We start from the raw sequence: 21,330 nt of genomic DNA, 5'->3' as shown, positions 1-21,330 counted from the left end.
GACTTTTTACTTTTGTTTTTTGGCTTGAAACTTCAAAGCTCAGTTTCCTGTTCCTTTATTATGTAACTTTGTAATAGGAAAATATTTATGATTTTCTGGTAAATTTCTAAATGATTGAATGCAAGCATGTGAAGCATATGAAAATTTAAATAAAAAAAAAAATGATGATGATGATGATTAATGAATTGAACTGAGGTTCTGTAAGAACAAAAGATGCGGTTAATATGAAGTGAAAATTTGGTTTCCTTCATTCAATATCACAAATAAATACCTTTTTAAGTGGGAACTTTAAGTATGTTTATGGCTGAGGTCATTAGTCATTATGATTCATGTCATAGAATATGTTAATTTTTTTTACAGTGTAACTTTCTATTAGCTTTTTAAAACCCCAAGAGAAAAACATCTTCTTCTGTTTATCTCTGATAATTATTGCTCATGATTGCATTAAGCTGGCTGATATATCCAAAAACCCAATGGTAGTTTGAACCCCCTCAAAAATGAGATGGTTCATCTCGAGAGGCTATCCATGAATAAATTTGTTGTTCAGTGGTGGACCCTGTGATGACTCATCAGGCATTTTGTTCTGTGCTTACTCGGGTGGCCACTGGAATGGCTTCCAGTAAATAACTTCATAGAGAGGGCTTAATCATCACTAGACATGGTAATTGAATATTGAGGCCTATTTGTGACTCTTTACATCTTGACAGATGTAAAAAGGCAAAATATTTTGCCGGACAACAGTTGCTTTGACAAAGATGTGGCAAACATTGCTTTCTCCTCTTGAGGAAAAATTAGCTAATGCCAATAACCAATGACAGTGTTAAGTAGGGGCAATGTGTGTAGTTAGTATTCAGAAGCAGTTGCCAGCCTGGCTGCAGCCCAGATTGTTACCTTTCTCTCTGTCTTTCTGCCGCTACAAAGAGTCAACACTTACTATACTAATTCAAATTCAATCAAATCTACTCCTTTTGCAGCTCTATTTGGATGGATGGACTGTTTGATCCACAGAACACCATGTTGGCCCACCTGGCCCTGCTCAGGTTTTAGAAAAGTTAGCTCATTAGCGAGTGTAAATAAGACAATGATGTCTGTATGTCTCTTGTTCTTAAGCCGACGGCTACTGAGGGTACGTGAGTGTGTAAGTTACTGTTTTGGCATCTATGCCCAGCTGGGCTTCTGTATTTTTCCATAAAAACAAAAATTTGAATATTTTGTCTAAACATTTATCTTTTTTGTATCTTTATAATTTGTTATTACAGCTTCCCATTTGGGCTAATACAAATGTACATCTTCCCTGCTTAGTATGATAACCAGATACAGGCTTAAAAGGAAATCTCCCTGTTTCTGTTCTATCCATATGCAAATTAGAAACACCTATTGTAACTGGTCAGTAATGACTGATAAACTGAAAATGGTTAACATTTCCATAAAACATTAACTAATAAAGCTGTGCAGAAAAATAATAATAATAATTTGGTGTTTTTAAACACTCAACCTTTGAGTGGTAGCCACACTCACTCCTCCATCTTAAGTTTGTCTCTGACAAAAGAGAATGCACAAATGGAAAGTGTCTTTAAAGGACACGAAGACACCTTCATCAAGATAGATAAGCTGCACATATTTTGTCAAATACCTGACAGCCATGACAACCATTAGTATTTTTTTTTTGATCAGTTTGAATGATGAGGATGTTAGCTGAATGTCTAATAGGTGTTTGTGTGTGTCACCACAGGCCCCACATTGCCCAGACAGGGGCCTCAGAATGGACCCACACCAGAGGAAATAGACTTGCAGAGAAGGTAAGAACCACACAGGAAGATGCTTGGCCTAATAAATATAGAGAATCTTTTTAATATGTAGGCTAAGTATTACACTACTAAACTACTCCATTAAAAAACTACTCCTTTTTTACATTTCTGGCTCTGCCCTGGCTACTTTTCTTGAACAATTTAAATCAAGATAAAGACAGGAAATGAACAAGAGAGCGATAGGGATGTTTATTGTAACGTGCAACAGAGGATCAAATCGTGGATATTGGAGTTAGGTGATATGCATCTTAACCAGTAAGTTAATATTATGCAATATTATTGACTGGCTTGTGAATTTCTACATTTAGATTAGATTAGATTCAGCTATATTGTCATTACCCATGTACAAAGAAATGCAGTCAGCATCCAAGCAGCAGTGCAGAAGCAGTAAGTGCAGCGTGTTCGTACGGATATACATATGGATATAATTTAAAATATAACAGACACAAGGACTATTGGCATCTGTAACAACACAAAAGATGTCTCTGAGCTGCACTGTAAGAGTGACTGCAGAACAACATAGAGGTATCTAATGGAGACTGAACGTGACTGGTGATAGTGACAGTGGGCTAAAACATGATGCCTCCGGATACTGTGGACGTAACAGCTCATGCATACATACACTCAAACAAATCCTTGTTCTTTTTTTTCTCCATACAAGGCCACTCTTCATTCAGGTAGTAATGAGGTTCTGGAAGAGCTACTGACGCGCACATACAAACACAGAGGGCTATATTAATGGAGGTCAGCTGTTGACCAAGGTTTAGAACCTGTTTAGCACACATTCACATGTAAACACAGGAACACAGGTGAACATTTAACTCTATTGACAAGCTCACACACAGCCTTTAATCTCTTAATAATTAGATTTATGGATAGTATGTACCCATAACCATGTCTTGAACATTTTGAATAGAGCAGCTATGGGGTTGACATTTACATTAACCCAATCCTGGTCCCTATAAATGATGCTAAACCCAGATGTAAATTTGTGTGTAACTTCAGTATCAGTTGCATGAACTTAACAAAACCTGATTGTTAAGGTTATTATGAAGCTGGTCCTTACATCATTGACAAAGTCATAAATTGCAACTGAAGGGACAACTTTGTACAGACAAAGCTTCACAAAACATGTTACATGACTGTAACATCTTTAAAATTGTGTGGGACCTGCTAGCAGGAATTGTACATGACACTTTCATGGCCATGTTTTAATGTCACACACGGAATTCTGACACATAAAATGGTAGATGGTAAATGTTGTGCCTTCTAATTGGATCAAATAATGACCACTCTAGGGTGACACGTATAACATTAATATAAAAATAAGACCTAAATGATCTGCTCCTGACAATCCTAATTATACAAGTCATCTTCAAAGGTTCAAAGGCATTTCAGCATTCATGCTTTAGGACATCCCAGATGATTTGGCACCACACATTGAACCAACAGTATATTAGGCACTGGTGGGCATAATATTTTGTCTCATTTTAACACAACATTTGTTTGATATTGGCCTGCAAATGTTTTTGTTGTTTCTCTTGATTTATTTTTTTTATTTGTGGCGTATGCGTATTCCCATGTGTTCTGGCTCAAACATTTGAACTGTGAATTGTTGTCATGCTCTTACGTGTGTGACCGTCATCATTACCCACACAACTGTGATTGTATAGAACAGGGGTGGCAAACCAGGCAGAGACCAAGAGCCACATTTTTTACTGTGTTACGGCAAAGAGCCACATAATACACACAGGCACACATGAACATCACCCCATCCCTTCCTCACACACACACCTTTGCTCAGCCAGATTTATTGTACAGTGGGGGAAATAAGTATTTGATCCCCTGCTGAATTTGTAAGTTTGCCCACTTCCATAGAAATGATCAGACTCTGGTTTTTATGGTTGTTTACTGGTTATGGGTATAGACAGAATATCAATCGAAAATGCATAAAAAACACACAATCTAAAAGTTATAAATTGTTATGTATTTTATTAAGGGAAATAAGTATTTGATCCCCAACAATTCACTTAGAATTCAGGCTCCTACAGATTGGCTGGTGCGCATGTGGCACACAGCTGTGCTCAGTCAACTAATTACCAATACTCCTGATCTTAACTCGTCATGTATATAAAGCACACCTGCTCTAAGAATCGGTTTCTTACATTCCAACTTCTACAGCACCATGGGCAAGACCAAAGAGCTGTCAAAAGATGTCAGGGACAAGATTGTAGACCTGCACAAGGCTGGTATAGGTTACAAAACCATCAGCAAAAGGCTTGGTGAGAAGGTGACAACTATTGGTGCCATTATTCGCAAGTGGAAGACCCATAAAAGGACCATCAACTGTCCTCGGTCTGGAGCTCCCCGCAAAATCTCGCCTCATGGAGCGAGGATGATGATGAGAAAGGTGAGGGAGCAGCCTAAAACAACACGGCAGGAGCTTGTTAATGATCTGGAAGCAGTTGGGACCTCCGTCACCAAGAAAACAGTTGGCAACACACTGCGCCGTTATGGATTGAACTCTTGCAGTGCCCGCAAGGTCCCCCTGCTCAAGAAGGCACATGTACAGGCCCGCCTTAAGTTTGCCAGTGAACATCTAAATGACTCAGAGAACGCTTGGGAGAAAGTGCTGTGGTCTGACGAAACCAAAGTTGAGCTATTTGGCATTAACTCGACCCGCCGTGTTTGGAGGATGAAAAAATGTGAGTATGACCCAAAGAACACCATACCCACGGTTAAGCATGGAGGTGGAAACATCATGTTTTGGGGCTGTTTTTCAGCAAAGGGTACAGGGCAACTTCACCGCATTATGGGGCCAATGAATGCAGCCATGTACTGTAACATCTTGGACAAAAACCTTCTTTCCTCAGCAAGAACACTGAAGATGCCTCGTGGGTGGGTTTTCCAACATGACAATGACCCAAAACATACTGCCAGGACAACAAAGGAGTGGCTCAAGAAGAAGCATATTAAGGTCATGGAGTGGCCTAGTCAGTCTCCAGACCTTAACCCGATCGAAAACCTGTGGAGGGAGCTGAAGCTCCAACTTTCCAAGAGGCAGCCAAGAAACTTGAAGGATTTAGAGACTGTCTGTAAAGATGAATGGGCCAAAATCCCTCCTGCGCTGTGTGCAAACCTGGTGACCAACTACAAGAGACATCTCATCGCTGTGCTTGCCAACAAAGGTTTCTCTACAAAGTACTGACTTGTGTTGTGCTTGGGGATCAAATACTTATTTCCCTTAATAAAATACATAACAATTTATAACTTTTAGATTGTGTGTTTTTTTATGCATTTTCGACTGATATTCTGTCTATACCCATAACCAGTAAACAACCATAAAAACCAGAGTCTGATCATTTCTATGGAAGTGGGCAAACTTACAAATTCAGCAGGGGATCAAATACTTATTTCCCCCACTGTAAATGTCACACACCAACATGATGATGACAAATTGACTCCTACAGTACAAAGAGAGGCCAGTTATTTTCAACAATCAACATCGTGTGCACTGTCTCACACAGACAAACTCTCAGTTCAACCAAGTCCACAAACAAAAATATAATTTACAATAGCTTTTTTCTTTTACTATGCATGTTACTTACTACTTACTTAGTGAGCTGAAGTGGCGTTGATGATTTGAAGCTTTGAAATGCGCTAATGATGCATGACATAGGGCAGAATGGCTTGCCATTATGTTCAACAAAAAGGTATAAACTCTCCCACTCTTTAAAAACGTCCTGTGTTCATCTTCATATTTTCGTTTTGCTGTGCATTTTTTTCCCTGCCGTTTTAAGAGCGAACTTGACACAAATTGTTTACTCAAATGATCTTGCTCCTACTGGGAAACTTTGAGGTATTTTCATCCGACATACATGCGCGTTTGACGAAAATACCGTATTGAACTTGAGCGGAGCAAAGCAAAACTTTGATATGAACGTAAGAGCCGCATGGAACCGCACAAAGAGCCGCGCAAAGAGCCGCGGGTTGGCCAGCCCTGGTATAGAAGCACTACCACTAGGGTTAAAGGTTAAATTCCCTCTAGGGATTTGTGTTATTTTAAAGTTCAACGTGTAAGTTGTGTCATCCATCCAACATGCAGAATCCATTTGCTTCATTCTTTCTGTCTGTTTTTCACACACAATATACAATATACAATAACTTTTGTCTGAGTTTAAAAGTGGAAATTACAGGTCATTCAAGCCTTTATGTCTTTAAGGCGTGCTTGTTTAACCAGCTGATTAGTTTTATAGGTTTGATAAATAAATATAGCTGGGTATCATCTGCACAGCGATGGAAGTTTATACCGTGTTTTCTAATAATACTGCCCAAGGGAACCATGTATAATGTGTACAGTATTGGTCCTAGCATTGAACCCTGCAGAACTCCATAGCTTACTTTTGCCTGAATAGAAGAATCTATGTTTACATGGACAAACTAGGATCTGTCTCATAGATAGGATTCAAACCAGTCTAATACATCTCCTGTAATCTTGATCACACAAGTCTCTGTAGTAGTGTGATCAATAGTGTCAAATACATAACTAAGATCTAGAAAGACAAAAATAGAGACAAGTCCATTGGTAACTTTAACCATAGATGTTTCTCTATTGTGCTGAACTCTAAACCCTGACTGACACTCTTCAAACAAACCTGTTAAAATGGTCACACAATTGGTGACCCAGTTGGCAACAACATTTTCTAAAACTTTAGAAACAAAAAGAAGGCTGGAAAGGGGTTTATAGTTGGCTAAAATATCTATGTCAAGAGTAGGGTTTTTAAGTAAAGATTTAATTACAGCAGTCTTAAAAGAGGTATGTACAATTTAAGACATAATAGAGATGTATATATGTATTATGTATTTTATTACGTTGGCTCACTGGTTATAAACGTTTATTGCAGCGATTTTCCAAGTGTGATGCACACCTCCCCTCAGGGGCACCAGTTAACTTCAGTGGAGGCATGTCATGAGAAAAAAAATAAACCTGAAAAAAAAGTGTAAACATCTGGTTAGCTAACTACAGTGCAGGTGGGGGGTAAAATTGAGCAGAAAACAGAGGAAGATTGATTTTACCAGAAGTAAGCGGAACCACTGTGAAGGGTAAAGTAGCAAATACAGCTTCTGCTTGGACACCCCTGAAACACGCAACTAACGTTGTGTTACCTAACAGTTAGCATTAGCATTAACATATAACAAGAATCCTCTGAATAAGAATTAACCTAACATGATTTCAGACACGATTTAGTCTATCCCTTAAAGTTATCCAGGCTGAAACTAATGATGCATTACATATTGATCTGACCTGATATGAAGTGTGCGTGTTGTGGAGTGTCTCACTCCAACCCTTTCTTTTAATCATCAAAGCCAAACCAAAGCTGTCTATGACTGGCAGTGGCTTCAAGTTTTTTGATTTTTCAACCAACCCGAGCTGCTGAACTGAACAACCAAATATCAGTCATCTTCTTAACCACTATTTGAAATACTCAGAGTGTCATTATAGGATATTACTGTGATGAAATTGTTAAAAAAATGTTCATTTTCATGTAGAAAATCAAGGTAAACAAACTTGTAGTGAAAGTCCAAAGTTTATGTTTACAAAATACTAGTAAAACACATAGAAGTTGAAAGTAACATGTGTTTTATAACACTGAAACATAACTTAGGACATTAGAATAAGTGCGGGGCACTAAACATACACATTGTAACATATTACACACATATACAAACAGGGTTCTTACACTTTTTACCTACTTTTTCCAGACTATACGTACATGAACAGGCTAAGTAAGGGAGCTTGGCATCGCTGACACGATACACATACAACAAAGCCATGTCCGTTGCTTTACGTCCAGAGATTTATTTCAACAATTCATTTTATACAGTGTTCGACAAGGCTTAGCTGTAAAGGTGAAATAAGAGCGGTCAACAAAAAAATACACTCACCCTATTCACCCTTTCTTCATCCGCACCCAGGTGAATAGGTGTATATAAACTCCCTTAATCATTCCACTACTGCCTAACTCAGAGTCGGCACAAGCCTCCATGGGGCCCTAAGCAAAATTTGATTTGGGGGCCTCCTATTTCTGCCAGTAATATTGATTGTTGATTGTGCATACACCTATTACAATCTCATTGCAGCTCTGATTATCCTATTGTCAGTCTGACATGACTTTTCACATGTATCAGAATGAAGTTTATTTTTGTCGCAACTAGACAGCAAGGACAATCAAAACTACTCTGAATCAGTTAAAATATACAAACCAATTTTTTGTTTTATTACTTTTGTTTTCAAAAAACTTCAACAGCAATATACAAAAATAATTTGTAGTGAAAGAACAATAAAGTGCAACAACAAATAAAATCATAAAATAATTACAAACTCAACTGTACAAAACAGACAGAATTAAATAAAATAAAATAAAATAAAATATCAAGCAAATACTTAAATAATGACATAAATCAACAGTTACCTGAGACAAATACAAAGTTGAGTAATAAGGTCTTAAAACTATGTAAATGTATGTAATTATGAGCAAGAGCTTTAGTAAAAAAACAAATCAAAATAAACTACCTTAATCCACACATTAGACTTGTTTTAATGTGACTCTGTTCTTCCTCAACACTCCACCCACCCACCCAAAAATAAATAAACTAATTAGATTAATTAAATAAAATTATTTAATTGCTCTTGGGGGCCCCCTCGTGGCCGCATGGCCCTAAGCAGGCGCTTAGTTTGCTTATGCCCTGGGCCGGCTCTGACCTGACCACACCCCAGTTACATGTGTGACAAACATAAACACAGCAGCTGATGCGCAGCACAAAACAACGCTGCAATTTAATAAATGTGTCATGTAGCTCCAGCGCAACCCTTTGATCTATACCAAGTGGGATGGTATATCTGATTGTATTGTTTTTTGCCTCCCTCCATCATGACTTTTGCTCCGTAATTTTGATGATAATCCATTTAATGTTTTCTTTATGACCCCAAGTCCTCTCTGACTCTCAAGAGTGTCTTCAACTCAGTCATAGTAAGTTGTGACAAAGAGGACGGGAATATCTATGCAAGGATCCAGGCAGTGCTGCCTCTCATGCTCCTTTAGCAACAGTCTCCTTGGCAACTTGTGTCAGGATGCGAGTGAGACACCAGTGAAGCAATGTGGGAGGATTTTCAGAGCTTTGAGTCCTGTGATGCTTCCCTGCAAGCCAGAGAGGGGTGGAAACGGAACAGAAATCTCTTTTGGGTTCAGCAATTGGAGGAAGGAAATACAACGGGTAAAATAAGTAGTGAACGCATCACAATTTTTCATACTAAACATATTTCCAAAGGCTATTGACATGAAATTTCCACCAGGTGTTGGTAACAACTCAAGTAATCCATACATAGAAAGAAATCAAAACAAATAAGTTCAGGAATTAAGTTATGTGTAATAATGTAAAATAACAGAGTGAAAAAGCTTCAAGATGCCTTCTGTATGGAGAAACTAGTCGCATGCATTGCTCAGGTGGGATTTTGGCCACAAACAGTCTTGAAATCTTGAAGGTTTTTACTTCCTTCCATAAATTTTCAATTGGATTCAAGTCAGGCGATTGACTGGGCCATTCTAGCAGCTTTGTTTTCTTTCTCTGAAGCCAATTCAATTCTATTCAGTTTTATTTATATAGCACCAATAACAAAAATTGTCTCAAGACACTTTAAAAAAAAACGGCCTGCAACCTCCACAGCAAGCCTGAGGGCGACAGTGGCAAGTAAAAACTCCCTTTAAACAGGAAGAAACCTTGAGCAGAACCCAGCTCATATGGAGGGACCCATCTGCCGAAGGCCAGACGGGTAGAAGCAGAGGAGATAGAGAGAAAAGAAAAACGGGAGAAACAGGGCCAGAAACAGAAAAACAAACTGTCATAGATACATATATCAAGCTGAAGGAAACACGTAGAACCTAATAATACAACAAACAGCTGATGATCTTATGTGACAGTCTCTGAGCACAACAGGAATCATAGGCAGGTTGGTGAATTGTTCATCTGATAAGAGTGGACAACTGGAGGCCATGAAGACTGGGGCAGATGTAGTTTATGGAGCTCAACTCCAGACCATGAAGACTGGGCTGGTTGATGAGGCCACAACAGCAGATGTGGCTTAGAACTCCACAGGTCAGATGTTCAGCACTCCAGACCAGAGAGTGAAGGGGGAGGGGAAGGAAGGGAAGAGAGTAATGGTAAATGGTCTTGCTCTTATATAGCGCTTTTCTACCTACTCAAAGGTACTCAAGCTTTTACAGTACAGCCACAGCCGCCCCAGAGTGAGACACAGTGGTTAGTAATAGAACATAAGTTATAAGATATTAGAGGATCCAGAGAAGAGAGAGTAGAGCACATGTCCTCAGTGCATCGTCCCCCTGCAGCCTAGGCCTATAGCAGCATAGCTAAGGGTTGGTTAAGACCAGCCCTAACTATAAGCTTTGTCAAAAAGAAAAGTCTTAAGCCTGACCTTAAAAGTAGAGACAGTGTCTGCCTCCCCAACCCAAACTGGGAGCTGGTTCCACAGGAGAGGAGCCTGATAGCTGAAGGCTCTACCTCCCATTCTACTTTTAGAAACTCTAGGAACCACAAGTAGACATGCATTTTGATATCGTAGTGATCTGTTGGGACAATATGGTTCTGTGAGGTCTTTCAGATATGATGGAGCTAGGCCTTTCAAGGCCTTGCATGTAAGGAGAAGGATTTTAAATTCAATTCTAGATTTTAAAGGGAGCCAATGAAGAGAAGCTAAAACTGGAGTAATACAATCTCTCTTGCTAATTCCTGTCAGTGCTCTTGCTGCAGCGTTATGAATCAATTGGAGGCTTTTTAAAGAGCTATTTGGACAGCCAGACAGTAACGAGTTACAATAATCCAGCCTTGAAGACACAAATGCATAAACAATTTTTTCCGCATCACTCTGAGAAAGGATGTTCCTAATTTTGATGATATTACAAAGGTATAAGAAAGCAGTCCTAGTCACCTGCTTTATGTGAGAATTAAAGGACATATCCTGGTCAAATATAACACCAAGGTTTTTCACAGTAGTACTGGGGGCCAAGGTAACGCCATCCAACGAAAACAAGTGATTAGATAATGAATCTCTGACATGTTTAGAGCCAAATACGATAACTTCAGTTTTGTCTGAGTTTATAAGCCTTTATGTCTTCAAGGCATGTTTGGAGTTTAACCAGCTGATTAGTTTCATCTGGTTTCATAGATAGATATAGCTGGGTATCATCCGCGTAGCAACGGAAGTTTATTCCGTGCTTTCTAATAATATTGCCTAAGGGAAGCATGTATAATGTAAATAATATTGGTCCTAGCACAGAACCCTGAGGAACTCCATAGCTTACTTTGGTATATATAGAAGAGTTGTTGTTTACATGGACAAACTGAAATCTGTCTGGCAGATATGATTCAAACCACCCTAATGCAGTTCCTGTAATCCTGATCACACTTTCAAGTCTCTGTAGTAGAATACTGTGATCAATAGTGTCAAATGCATGACTGAGCTCTAGCAGGACATGTATAGAGACAAGTCCATCGTCTGAAGCCATGAGGAGATCGTTGGTAACTTTAACCAGAGCCATTTCTGTACTATGATGAGCTCTAAAACCTGACAGAAATTCTCAAACCATTCCTGTTTAAATTATCAACCAACTGATTGGCAGCAACCCTTTCTAAAAATTTAGAAATAAAAGGAAGGTTGGAAATTGGCCTGTAGTTGGCTAGAACATCTGGGTCAAGAGTGTTTTTTAAGTAATGGTTTAATTACAGCAGTTTTAAAAGAGTTTCCTTCCCTCCAGTTGAGAGTTTACTTGGTTCTGTGTTTGGGATCATTGTCTTGCTGAAATGTCCACCCTCGTTTCATCTTCATCATTCTGGTAGATGGCAGCAGATTTTTTTCAAGAATGTCTCAGTACTTTTTTCCATTCATCCTCCAGTCCCACACCATGATGTTCCACCTCCAAACTTCACTGTTGATATAGTGTTTTTGGAGTGATGGTCAGTGCATTTTGTCCTCCAAACATGGTGTGTGTTATGGCATCCAAAGAGTTCAATTTTGCTCTTGTTGCGTTGAATAAAGGCAGCTGGACTTGTAGAATTTCTTGAAGACATTCCGCCACTCATCCAAGTAGCTTCTTTAGTTCTGATAGACTAGTGGGAAATTGTGGTTTCAATAGGAAAAAACTCTGTGGGTACACCAACCAGAAACTTGCTTGACCAGAAACTGGGGTCACTATTTCCATAATGGCTGGTACTTACCTGTCGTTGGAAGGGGAAACTGTGTGCCTGGGGTACTTACCCTGTGAATAGAGCTCTAACGAGGCTATTGTTAGTGGGAGTCTCAAGTTGTGAATGATGTTGAAACGTCTTGGGGATAAAAGTCAAAACTGAACTCTAAATAGGTGGTTAATTGAATCTCAGTCCACCTCCTCTGTTTAGAGAACATTTTTCCATTTTGTCATGGATTGCTTTATTTACTACGAAGGAGTGTCCTTTGTCCTTCAAGTGGAGGTGGACTGCTGAGTCGTTGCCTGCTGAGCTGGCTCTCCTGTGTTGGGCCATGCGTTTGTGGATGGGTTGTTTTGTTTCTCCAATGTACAAGTCTGTACATTCCTCACTACACTGAACAGTATACACTTACTCTGTTTTTGTCTGGGTGTTTTGTCTTTGGGATTGACCAGTTTTGTCTAAGTGTATTGCCAGGTCTGAAATAAACTGGGCTGCAGTGTTTTCCAAAGATTCTCCAATACACCAGCTACGTAAGGGGTGACAATGTTCTTCCTTATGCTGTGCTCCTCTTCCCTGTCCTTCCTGAGATATCTTTTTGAGCCTTTGACAAAGGCCCAGTTGGTTTTGAGGGTTTGTTTGATGTGTCGTCCCTCCTTGTCCTTTCCATCCTGTGTGGGGGGTACAGTCTGTGCTCGGTGCTGGAGAGTTCTGATCACTCCTAGTTTGTGTTCCAGAGGGTGGTGGGAATCAGTTAATAAGTGCTGTTCTGTGTGCGTGGGTTTTCTGTATACTTAGATGTTGAGGTTTCGGTGTTCTTTAACATTCACCAAGCAGTCCCAAAAGGCCAGGCTATCCCTGCTGATGTCGTCCCTGGTGAACTTGATGTTGCTGTCCACTGCATTGATGTGTTGTGTGAAAGATTCCACCTGCTCTGTCCTGATTTTGACCCAGGTGTCATCCACATACCTGTACCAGTGGGTGGGGGTGGAACCTGCAAAGGTGCCCAGGGCTCTGTTCTCTACTTCTTCCATGTAGAGATTGGCCACAATCGGTGACACTGGTGACCCCATCGCACAGCCGTGTTTCTGCCTGTAGAAACCTCCATTAAAAAAATTGGAAATAGGTGGTGGTCAGGCAAGGTCGAGTAACATGCAGACTTGTTCTGGGGTGAGGTTTGTTCTTGAGGCCAATGTGTCATCCTTTTGCAGTCTTTTCCGTACTACATCTGTGACTTCTGTGGTGGGAATGCAGGTGAACAGTGAGGTCACATCATAGGACACGATGGTTTCTGTCTGGGTCCAGTGGGACGTTCTTGACTTTGTTCACAAAATCCCTGGAATTTTCAATGTTGTGTGGGGTGTTGCCTACCAACGGAGACAGGGTGGATGCCAAATGCTTGCCGATATTGTATGTGACCGAGTTTATACTGCTGACAATGGGTCTGAGTGGGGCTCCCTCCTTGTGTATTTTACAATGTGTGGCTTACCCCGGATATAGACGGTAATAAAGGAGTCTGTCGATGGCGTTCACCTTTTCCAGCTGCTGTTAGTGTTGCACCTGCTAACACCTGGGTTGTACCTGCTATTTTCAGGTCTTTCTGAAGCTCTCCACAAATGGTCCTTGACTCTTGGACAACTCTTCTGTTAATTCTTTACACTCTTCTGTCAGAAATCTTGCGAGGAACACGATTATGGCTCCAGCAGCGCTCACTGGAACGTTCAGAAGTTTAGAAATCCTTCTGTAACCAATGCCATCAGAATGTTTTACAACAATAACGTTGCTTGAGAGATTTCTTTCCTTTTACCCATCATGAGATGTTCCTTGTGTGACACCTTGGTAATGGCACACCTTTTTATAGGTCATCAGTTTGGACTGAAACAGCTGATATTCATTTGCACTGACAAGGGGCAGGATGGCTTCCGATCACCACCTCCCTTTCTGCATGTGTACAATACTTTTGCCTTGTGTTATTTCACATTATTACACATAACGTAATTTCTGAACTTGTTTTGGTTTCTTGATTTACTTGGGTTGTTACAAACATCTGGTGACAATTTCACATCAACAGAAATTTAGAAATATGTTTACTATGAAAAGTTGTGATGTGTTCAATAATTATTTTACCTGCTGTATCTAGACATTTTGGACTAAGTGGTTTACTGTGGGAATCACTGTAATGGATTCCTGGAAGTGATTGTGATGGAATGCTCATATTTATGATTGTCATCTGTGCGACTGACATTCCACACAATTATTTTAAAATAATATGAAGGGATACTTCATTGACATCTTGGTTTTAAACTGTTGCAATTTGCTCAAACCATTCCACTGAATGAAGTTTCCCCTGGGGGATGGGTTCCTTTTCACAAGGTCTATGCCCCAGTGGCGGCTGGTGGTGAAATTTGGTGGGTGGGCTAACAAATGCATAATACCGATTAAATAGTTAACATAGCAGCAAAAGAAACATTACATTCAATACACACAGTTACATCAATTACAGGCACACTGCACTTTTGTAGTGTTCTACATCAGTGGTTCTCAACTGGTTTGGCTTCAGGACCTTTTAACCACCCCTTAATGACAAAATACAAGCCAAATCAAAGAAAAATTTCAACTTTTTAAATTTGTTGAATGAAAAGTTTGTGCAACTTGAACCTGAAACACTAGAAGATAATATTATAGTATAAACACACACACACACACACACACACACACACACACACACACACACACACACACACACACACACACAAATCAGCAACAGGCGATGCTAGAGAGGGAACTATTCCTTTTTACCCTTAGCTGCAAGTGTTGTTCTATTCAGTCACTTCTTCAAGCATTAATCATAAGGTTTTGACATGACATTCACAACATTTCACTAACAGACAACTTTAACAGACTCAGTTGGTGCTTTCATGCAAAATATGTGAAATAAAAAGTACAACCTCTGGGAAATATAAATAAAAATAAATATGACAAAAAATTTAAACAACCTAAGCTGAGAATCTTACTGAAACTTTGACAACCAACACTGCACTGTGGGGGAAAAAAAAATATATATATATATATATTCAGTGTGATTTGACCAAGATTTGAACCTCGGTAGCCCATGTGGCAGCCAGCATCACTAACCACTATGCTATCCAACCATACGTCCTGCACTGCTGAAACAGTATTTTCGAAACATGAACAGTTTAACGCTGTTTCCGATGTGACTTACACTGCATCCATGTTTTCTAATGTTGTCCGACAAATGTTTCAAATCCACAATTTCTTGTTGGATACACGGCGCATTTTCTCCAAAAAGCCCGCAGGCCGCAGTCACCTGCTGGTGTTTTGCACGCACCAATACTCCATTCCCCACAATGCAACGGTAGCCCGTGAACTCACTGCAGCGCCGCAAGCGGGCCTAGGCTTCATTATTCATCGGCATTCAGAGCAGATATCAACTTTCAGCAACCCCCCTCCCCAAAAATGACTAAACAGAAGATGGACGGTGAGAACAGGGGGTTTCAAGCCAGGTGGGAGGCAGAGTATATGTTTACGGAGGTAAAAGGCAAACCTGTGTGTCTTGTGTGTGGGGAAAGTGTGGCTGTAATGAAAGAATATAATCTATATAATCTTCTAATCAAGAAGGCACTATGAAACATCTAAGAAACACAAAGACAAAGACAAGAATATGGACACGAAACAAAGGCTACAGAAGGTGGAAGAATTAAAACTAGGTCTTAAGTTCCGCCAGGCTCTGTTCACAAAGGCCAAATAACAAAGTGAGGCTGCTGTCAAGGCAAGTTTTATTGTGGCAGAAGAAGTCGCAATATCAGCCCAGCTATTTACAGAGGGAGAGTTTATCAAAAACTGTGTCCTTAAAGTTTGTGACGAAGTGTGCCCAGACAAAAGGCAGCTATTTTTTAAACGTGAGCCTGAGCCAAAAACACCATTGCTGAACGTGTAGACCAGCTTTCCACCAATCTAAAAGAACAGCTTGTGGAAAAGGGAAAAGATTTCATCGCATAGTCCCTTGCTGTGGATGAGAGCACCAACACAACTGACATTGCCCAGCTGTCAATTTTCATTTGTGGAGTGGACTCCAGCCTGAGCATAACAGTTTTTGGCATTACGTCCTATGCGTGGCACGACTACAGGACAAGATCTGTATGAAGAGGTATCCAGAATTTGAAATGAGATGGGGCTGCCTTGGGGAAAAACTCATGGGATTAGGAAAAACAGACGGAGCACCCGCGATGTGTGGACACAGGAGTGGATTGGTGGCATGGATGCGTGAGAGGATGCGGGACGAAAACGTCTCAGATGACCTGACAGCTTATCACTGCATGATACACCAGGAGTCGTTGTGTGGCAAAGCCTTGAAAATGGACCATGTAATGAGCATCATAACGCGTGCAGTTAACTTCATCAGAGGCAAAGGAGAGGAGTTAGATACAGAAGTATGGTGATTTGCCCTATCACACAGATTTGCGTTTGCTAAGCCAGGGAAAGGTGCTGCAAAGATGTTTTGAGCTGCATGAGGAGATCTTTCTGTTCATGGAAAGCAAAGGGAAAGACACAACAGAGCTCCGAGATGAAACATTTATGTGTGAAATGGCATTTCTGTGCGACAACACAAGCCATCTGAATGTGATGAACCTGCAGCTGCAGGGACAGGGGCGTATCATCTCTGATATGTACAGTACAGTGAAGGCATTCAAAACCAAGCTGAGTCTGTGGAAGACACAGATGCACAAAGAAAACTTGAGCCACTTTCCCAGCTGCCAGACCATGAAAGAGAAGCTCTCTACCGCTGTGTTCCTCAGTGCACAGTTTGCTGATAAACTCAACATACTTGCCGCCGACTTCTGACGCCAATTTGCTGACTTTGAAGCCCAAAATAGCAGGTTTGAAGTGCTCGCAACTCCATCAACCTTTTGGAGTTGGAGTTGGAGCTGCTCAGACGTTCTCTATGTTTGGCAGCACATACCTGTGTGAACAACTGTTCTCTTTGATGAAGCTAAACAAAACATCACACAGGAGCCGTCTTACTGATAAACACCTTCACTCAGTCCTGAGGATTTCCTCAGCTCAGAGCCTGACCCCGAACATTGATGAACTTGTACAAAAGATAAGACACCACCGAGTATCAGGCTCAGCCTCAGACAAGTGAGCATCACAGAGCATTAACATATTTTTAGTTTTTAATTCAGTTAAATTTTTACGTTTGTTTCTACAAGACATGTGATTTTTCTTTAAAGGAAGTATTGTTTTGTCTGTGTTCCATATATTTTTGTATTTTATCTTATTGTATTTTATTATTTTTTTATGTATTTTATTTTTATTTATTTTTCAGTTAATGGACTCAGGGAAACTTGTAGATAAGAGCCATGAGAAAGAATGCAACTGATTTGATTTTTTATTATTATTATTATATTATTATTATACTCATTTTACTATTTGATAGCAGTAATTGGTAGGACCATAAAGCAGCACAATGTTGCATTTTCAGTTCATAATACATGCAAATTAATTGATGAATTTATTTTGTTTTTGAAGGACATTTACTTTTTTGCTGTTTGCCTGTTGAAAATGTTTTCCCTTGAAATTACTGACAGCCATAAAAAAACATTGGATTATTCATTTAATCATTAAATAATATACGGTTCACTGTGTTAGGTCTTGGTTCAATAGGCTATGTGCAATCATTTCAATATGTTTTAATAAACATTGAACCAGTCTGGCCCTTGGCTTGTAACAAATTAGTTTTTTTGGCCGTCTGTGTATTTAACTTTCAGGGAGAAGTATGATTGCTATGCTCAAAATTCGACATTCTGACTATAGTCCTTGTCCCAGTTTACATGCAATGGAGAAAATCAAATAACTGACGAGAACATGTCCTCCTCCTCCACACTAGGTGGCGATATGTGTCTTTTCAGCGGGATAATACAGTGTTAATATGGTCCGTTTTGTAGTTGACCTAGTATGTCATATAATCAACAAGAGTCGTTCATGCCACAGAACAGTATTTCAAACAACAACCAAACAGATAATACTACAGCTCTTTCAATCTCCTACGTAATGTGTGTGCTACTTTTGGTTCAGATATATGTGTTATCCCTCAGACGGTTCTTCTACCGGCCCTGTTTACCGTCTTCTTCTGCGATCAGCTTTCTTCGATGTTTATGTTCCGGGGTCACATGTCAGTGCAGCAGTTGTGGAGCATGCACACACGTGTTATCCGATTGTAGTGCAATTAAGGTGACTATACTGGTTCCTGTGTAGGTGTAAAATCCAAGGCCCACCAATTGATCACAGGACCCTTTGAAGAACCCTTGCAAGTGTCACCTGAGAACTGGCATCCATCCCATAAAGGTGGACCTTGCCAGAAGCTCAGGGTCTTTCTCCACAATCACCGCTCGTGTGTGGACTAACCTTTCTTTAAAGAAATAAAATGATTGTGGGCCAGCAGAAGTCTCTATTTCATTCTTCACCGAGCAGAGCAGAACACATGAAGAGACAAAAGGATGTGAGGAAGCCTACAGAAGATCTGTGGTTAGTTCTCCCAGATGTTTGGAACAACCTACCAGCCGAGTTCCTTCAAAAACTGTGTGCATGTTTACCTAGAAGAACTGAAGCTGTTTTGAAGTCTTGGTCTGTCTGTCTGTCTGTCTGTCTGTCTGTCTGTCTGTCTGTCTGTCTTGGTCCCACCAAATATTAACTAAACGAAACTGTTAACACATTTTTTAAGCATTCTGAGTTTACAGCATTTTTTCACATCTGCCTGATACTTTTGTACAGTACTGCATATGCTGTATATAAACATAATTATATATGAGGCTCACTTTTCATACATCTATGGACCTCTCTAGGTTGTTAGGAAAACGTTTGTAGAACTTGCATAAAAGCATCATGGCTGTCACAGTGGATTGTTTTGGTGATGTATTTTCAAATGCCCAAAAGAATCCAATGTCTTTGAGAATCCTTGAGAACGTTTACATTATTGCTGCAGCATATTCTACCGAGATACAGTTAAATACAATGTGTCTGTGTTCTGCTGTTTTGTGTTCTGCTATTCCTCTGCTTGAAGCACATCATTGTGGTTTTCAAGTGGGCACCTCCCTTCACCAATGTTTCGTTAAGTTAGGCCCATGACACCACAAGAGAGCTTAACAGTGAGCTCCAGCATCCCGCAGTCAACCCCCTCAATGCAGCCACCACTCCACCTTTCAACCGACAGACTCGATTAATCTTACTACAACTGCTATCTATTGACAGTACACAGCTAGCCTTACCTTTAGCATGCTCCCCAGTTAGCGTGTTTCCTCTGTAGCCACAATCACTGACTCACTTGCTCCGCTGCCAGGGACATTACAGCAACCCTCTGTTCTTTTCCGCGAATGCCCAACTCACACAGGAGAGCAGTGGCGGATTTCGTAACAAATCCACGGCAGCCGACCTCCAGTGGGTGCACCGGGGTGCTCCAGCCTCGCTGCTCCGCATCCGATGCCAATGCCGCATATCTATCTCTCTTGCACTCATTCGACATATTGTGCCTATTCTCCTTTCTAGCAGATGAGGAATTGGCTTCAATTAGTTTTTCCTCAATTGCAGCTGCTAAGCATTTCAGAACCTGGTTGTGACGCCAGGTGTATCTCCCTTGGTAGAGGCTGACCCTGCAACCTATGAGAATGTGGCTAAGCGTACATAAGCAAGAACAAAGTGGGCAGGCAGCATCCTCCCCTAACCACTGGTTTAGGTTTTGGGGAGATGGCAGCCCGTCTAAAATTGCCCCTATCATAAATCTAGTCCTACTAGCCTCCATGCTCCGCAGCTCTCTCCATGACACCTTCCTCATATACTGTCAGTGGCCACATTAGTCGGGGCAATAACCCAAACTGCATGCACCATAATCTCAGCTTTCCTGGGAGCCCTGACCGGTCTATGCTTGAAATGCCTTGAATCATTTCTTGTCTAAGTCCCTCAAACTACATGCTACATCGCTGAGACTTGAGTCATACCACCTTCCCAGACTCTTCACTGGCTTCTCTAGCACTGTGGGTATCACCTCCTCATTTATGACAAATTTCTTATCTACTACCTTTTCTTTAACAACTGAGATACTCCTAGACTTATTCGGCTTCATCTTCATCCTAGCCCACTGCAAGTTGCTGTTTATCTTATCCAGCAGTCGGCTAGTAAATGGAGCAGTTGACGTCACAGTCGTCATGTCATCCATGTAGGCCCTAATTGGGGGGAGACAAAGCCCTCCATGCAGCCTTTCTCCACCTACCACCCATTTCGAGGCCCTAACAATCACCTCCATTGCCATTGTAAAGGCTAGTGGAGAGATTGTACACTCTGCCTTGATGCCTACCTCCAGCTGCTGCCATGCTGAAGTATACTCTGCTGTGGTTTAGCAGAGCTGTATATTTGCAAATTATGCTTTGACTAGGCCTTTTTTTCTGCATTTGTCTACATAGTTGAACACCACAGGGTGTCAACATTATATGAGGTTCATGCAGTTATATTCTTGCAGCTGAATATTTTATCACTTTAGTGCATGAGTGTGACCATCACCAGCCCTCCCTGGGAACTATCCTGTTAATCTTTGAGTGTAGCGACCTTGTGTGACAGGGAGGGCAGTGCTACACCGCAGTGAATAGAGTGGCCAGAGACGCCCCACCAACCGAGGCGACCCCCCATGAGCGTAGCAAAGCCCCCACAGACGGGCACTGGCCCAGCACCCAACAAGGGACGGGCCATCCATCACTTCACTTCACTAGAGCGAGCAATGGCATCGCCTATCCCCCATCCGCCCCCGGAGGGGCAGGGGCCCCCCCAAGGCAGACAGAGACCCCACCCACTGCATCCCCCCCAACTCCAGTGCAACAGAGCGACCTGACACGCCCAGGGTGGTAGCCATTTCCTCCAAGTAACCGGACAGCCTCTGTGCCAAAACACTGAAGAAGACCTTCCTCTCAACATTAAACAAAATGATAGGTCTAAACGGACTTATCTCTACTGAGCCCTTCTCTTTGGGAATTAATATCCCCCCTGCTCTACGCCATGCCTTGGGAATGACCTGTTTCTTCCAAACTTTTTTCATCAATTTCCAAAGAAATCTCAGTACATCTGGTGCACTTTTATACAGCTGATACGGGACTCCAATAGGCCCTGGGGCTGAACCTCTTTCAACCTTGGTGGGCTAACATCTCACTGATTGCCTTTTCCTCTGATTCGTGGAATATCAGAGGGGAATGCCATCTTTCTA

General features: G+C 41.0%; 1 protein-coding gene across 8 annotated transcripts in view; it reads left to right on the top strand.

Annotated features, from left to right (window-relative positions):
* enah (ENAH actin regulator) overlaps window positions 1-21,330 on the top strand; it is a 160,417-nt gene that overhangs the window by 106,373 nt on the left and 32,714 nt on the right. For all 8 annotated transcript variants that reach the window (XM_047574484.1, XM_047574483.1, XM_047574482.1 and 5 more), the window contains exon 4: window positions 1,733-1,799. In XM_047574484.1, coding sequence (XP_047430440.1) covers window positions 1,733-1,799 — 67 coding nt within the window. The remainder of the gene's footprint in view (window positions 1-1,732; window positions 1,800-21,330) is intronic.

The sequence above is a fragment of the Mugil cephalus genome, chromosome 21, assembly GCF_022458985.1.
Source record: "Mugil cephalus isolate CIBA_MC_2020 chromosome 21, CIBA_Mcephalus_1.1, whole genome shotgun sequence".
Lineage (NCBI taxonomy): Eukaryota > Metazoa > Chordata > Actinopteri > Mugiliformes > Mugilidae > Mugil > Mugil cephalus.
The sequence above is the reverse complement of the archived record's forward strand: the minus strand, read 5'-3'. Positions and strand labels throughout refer to the sequence as shown.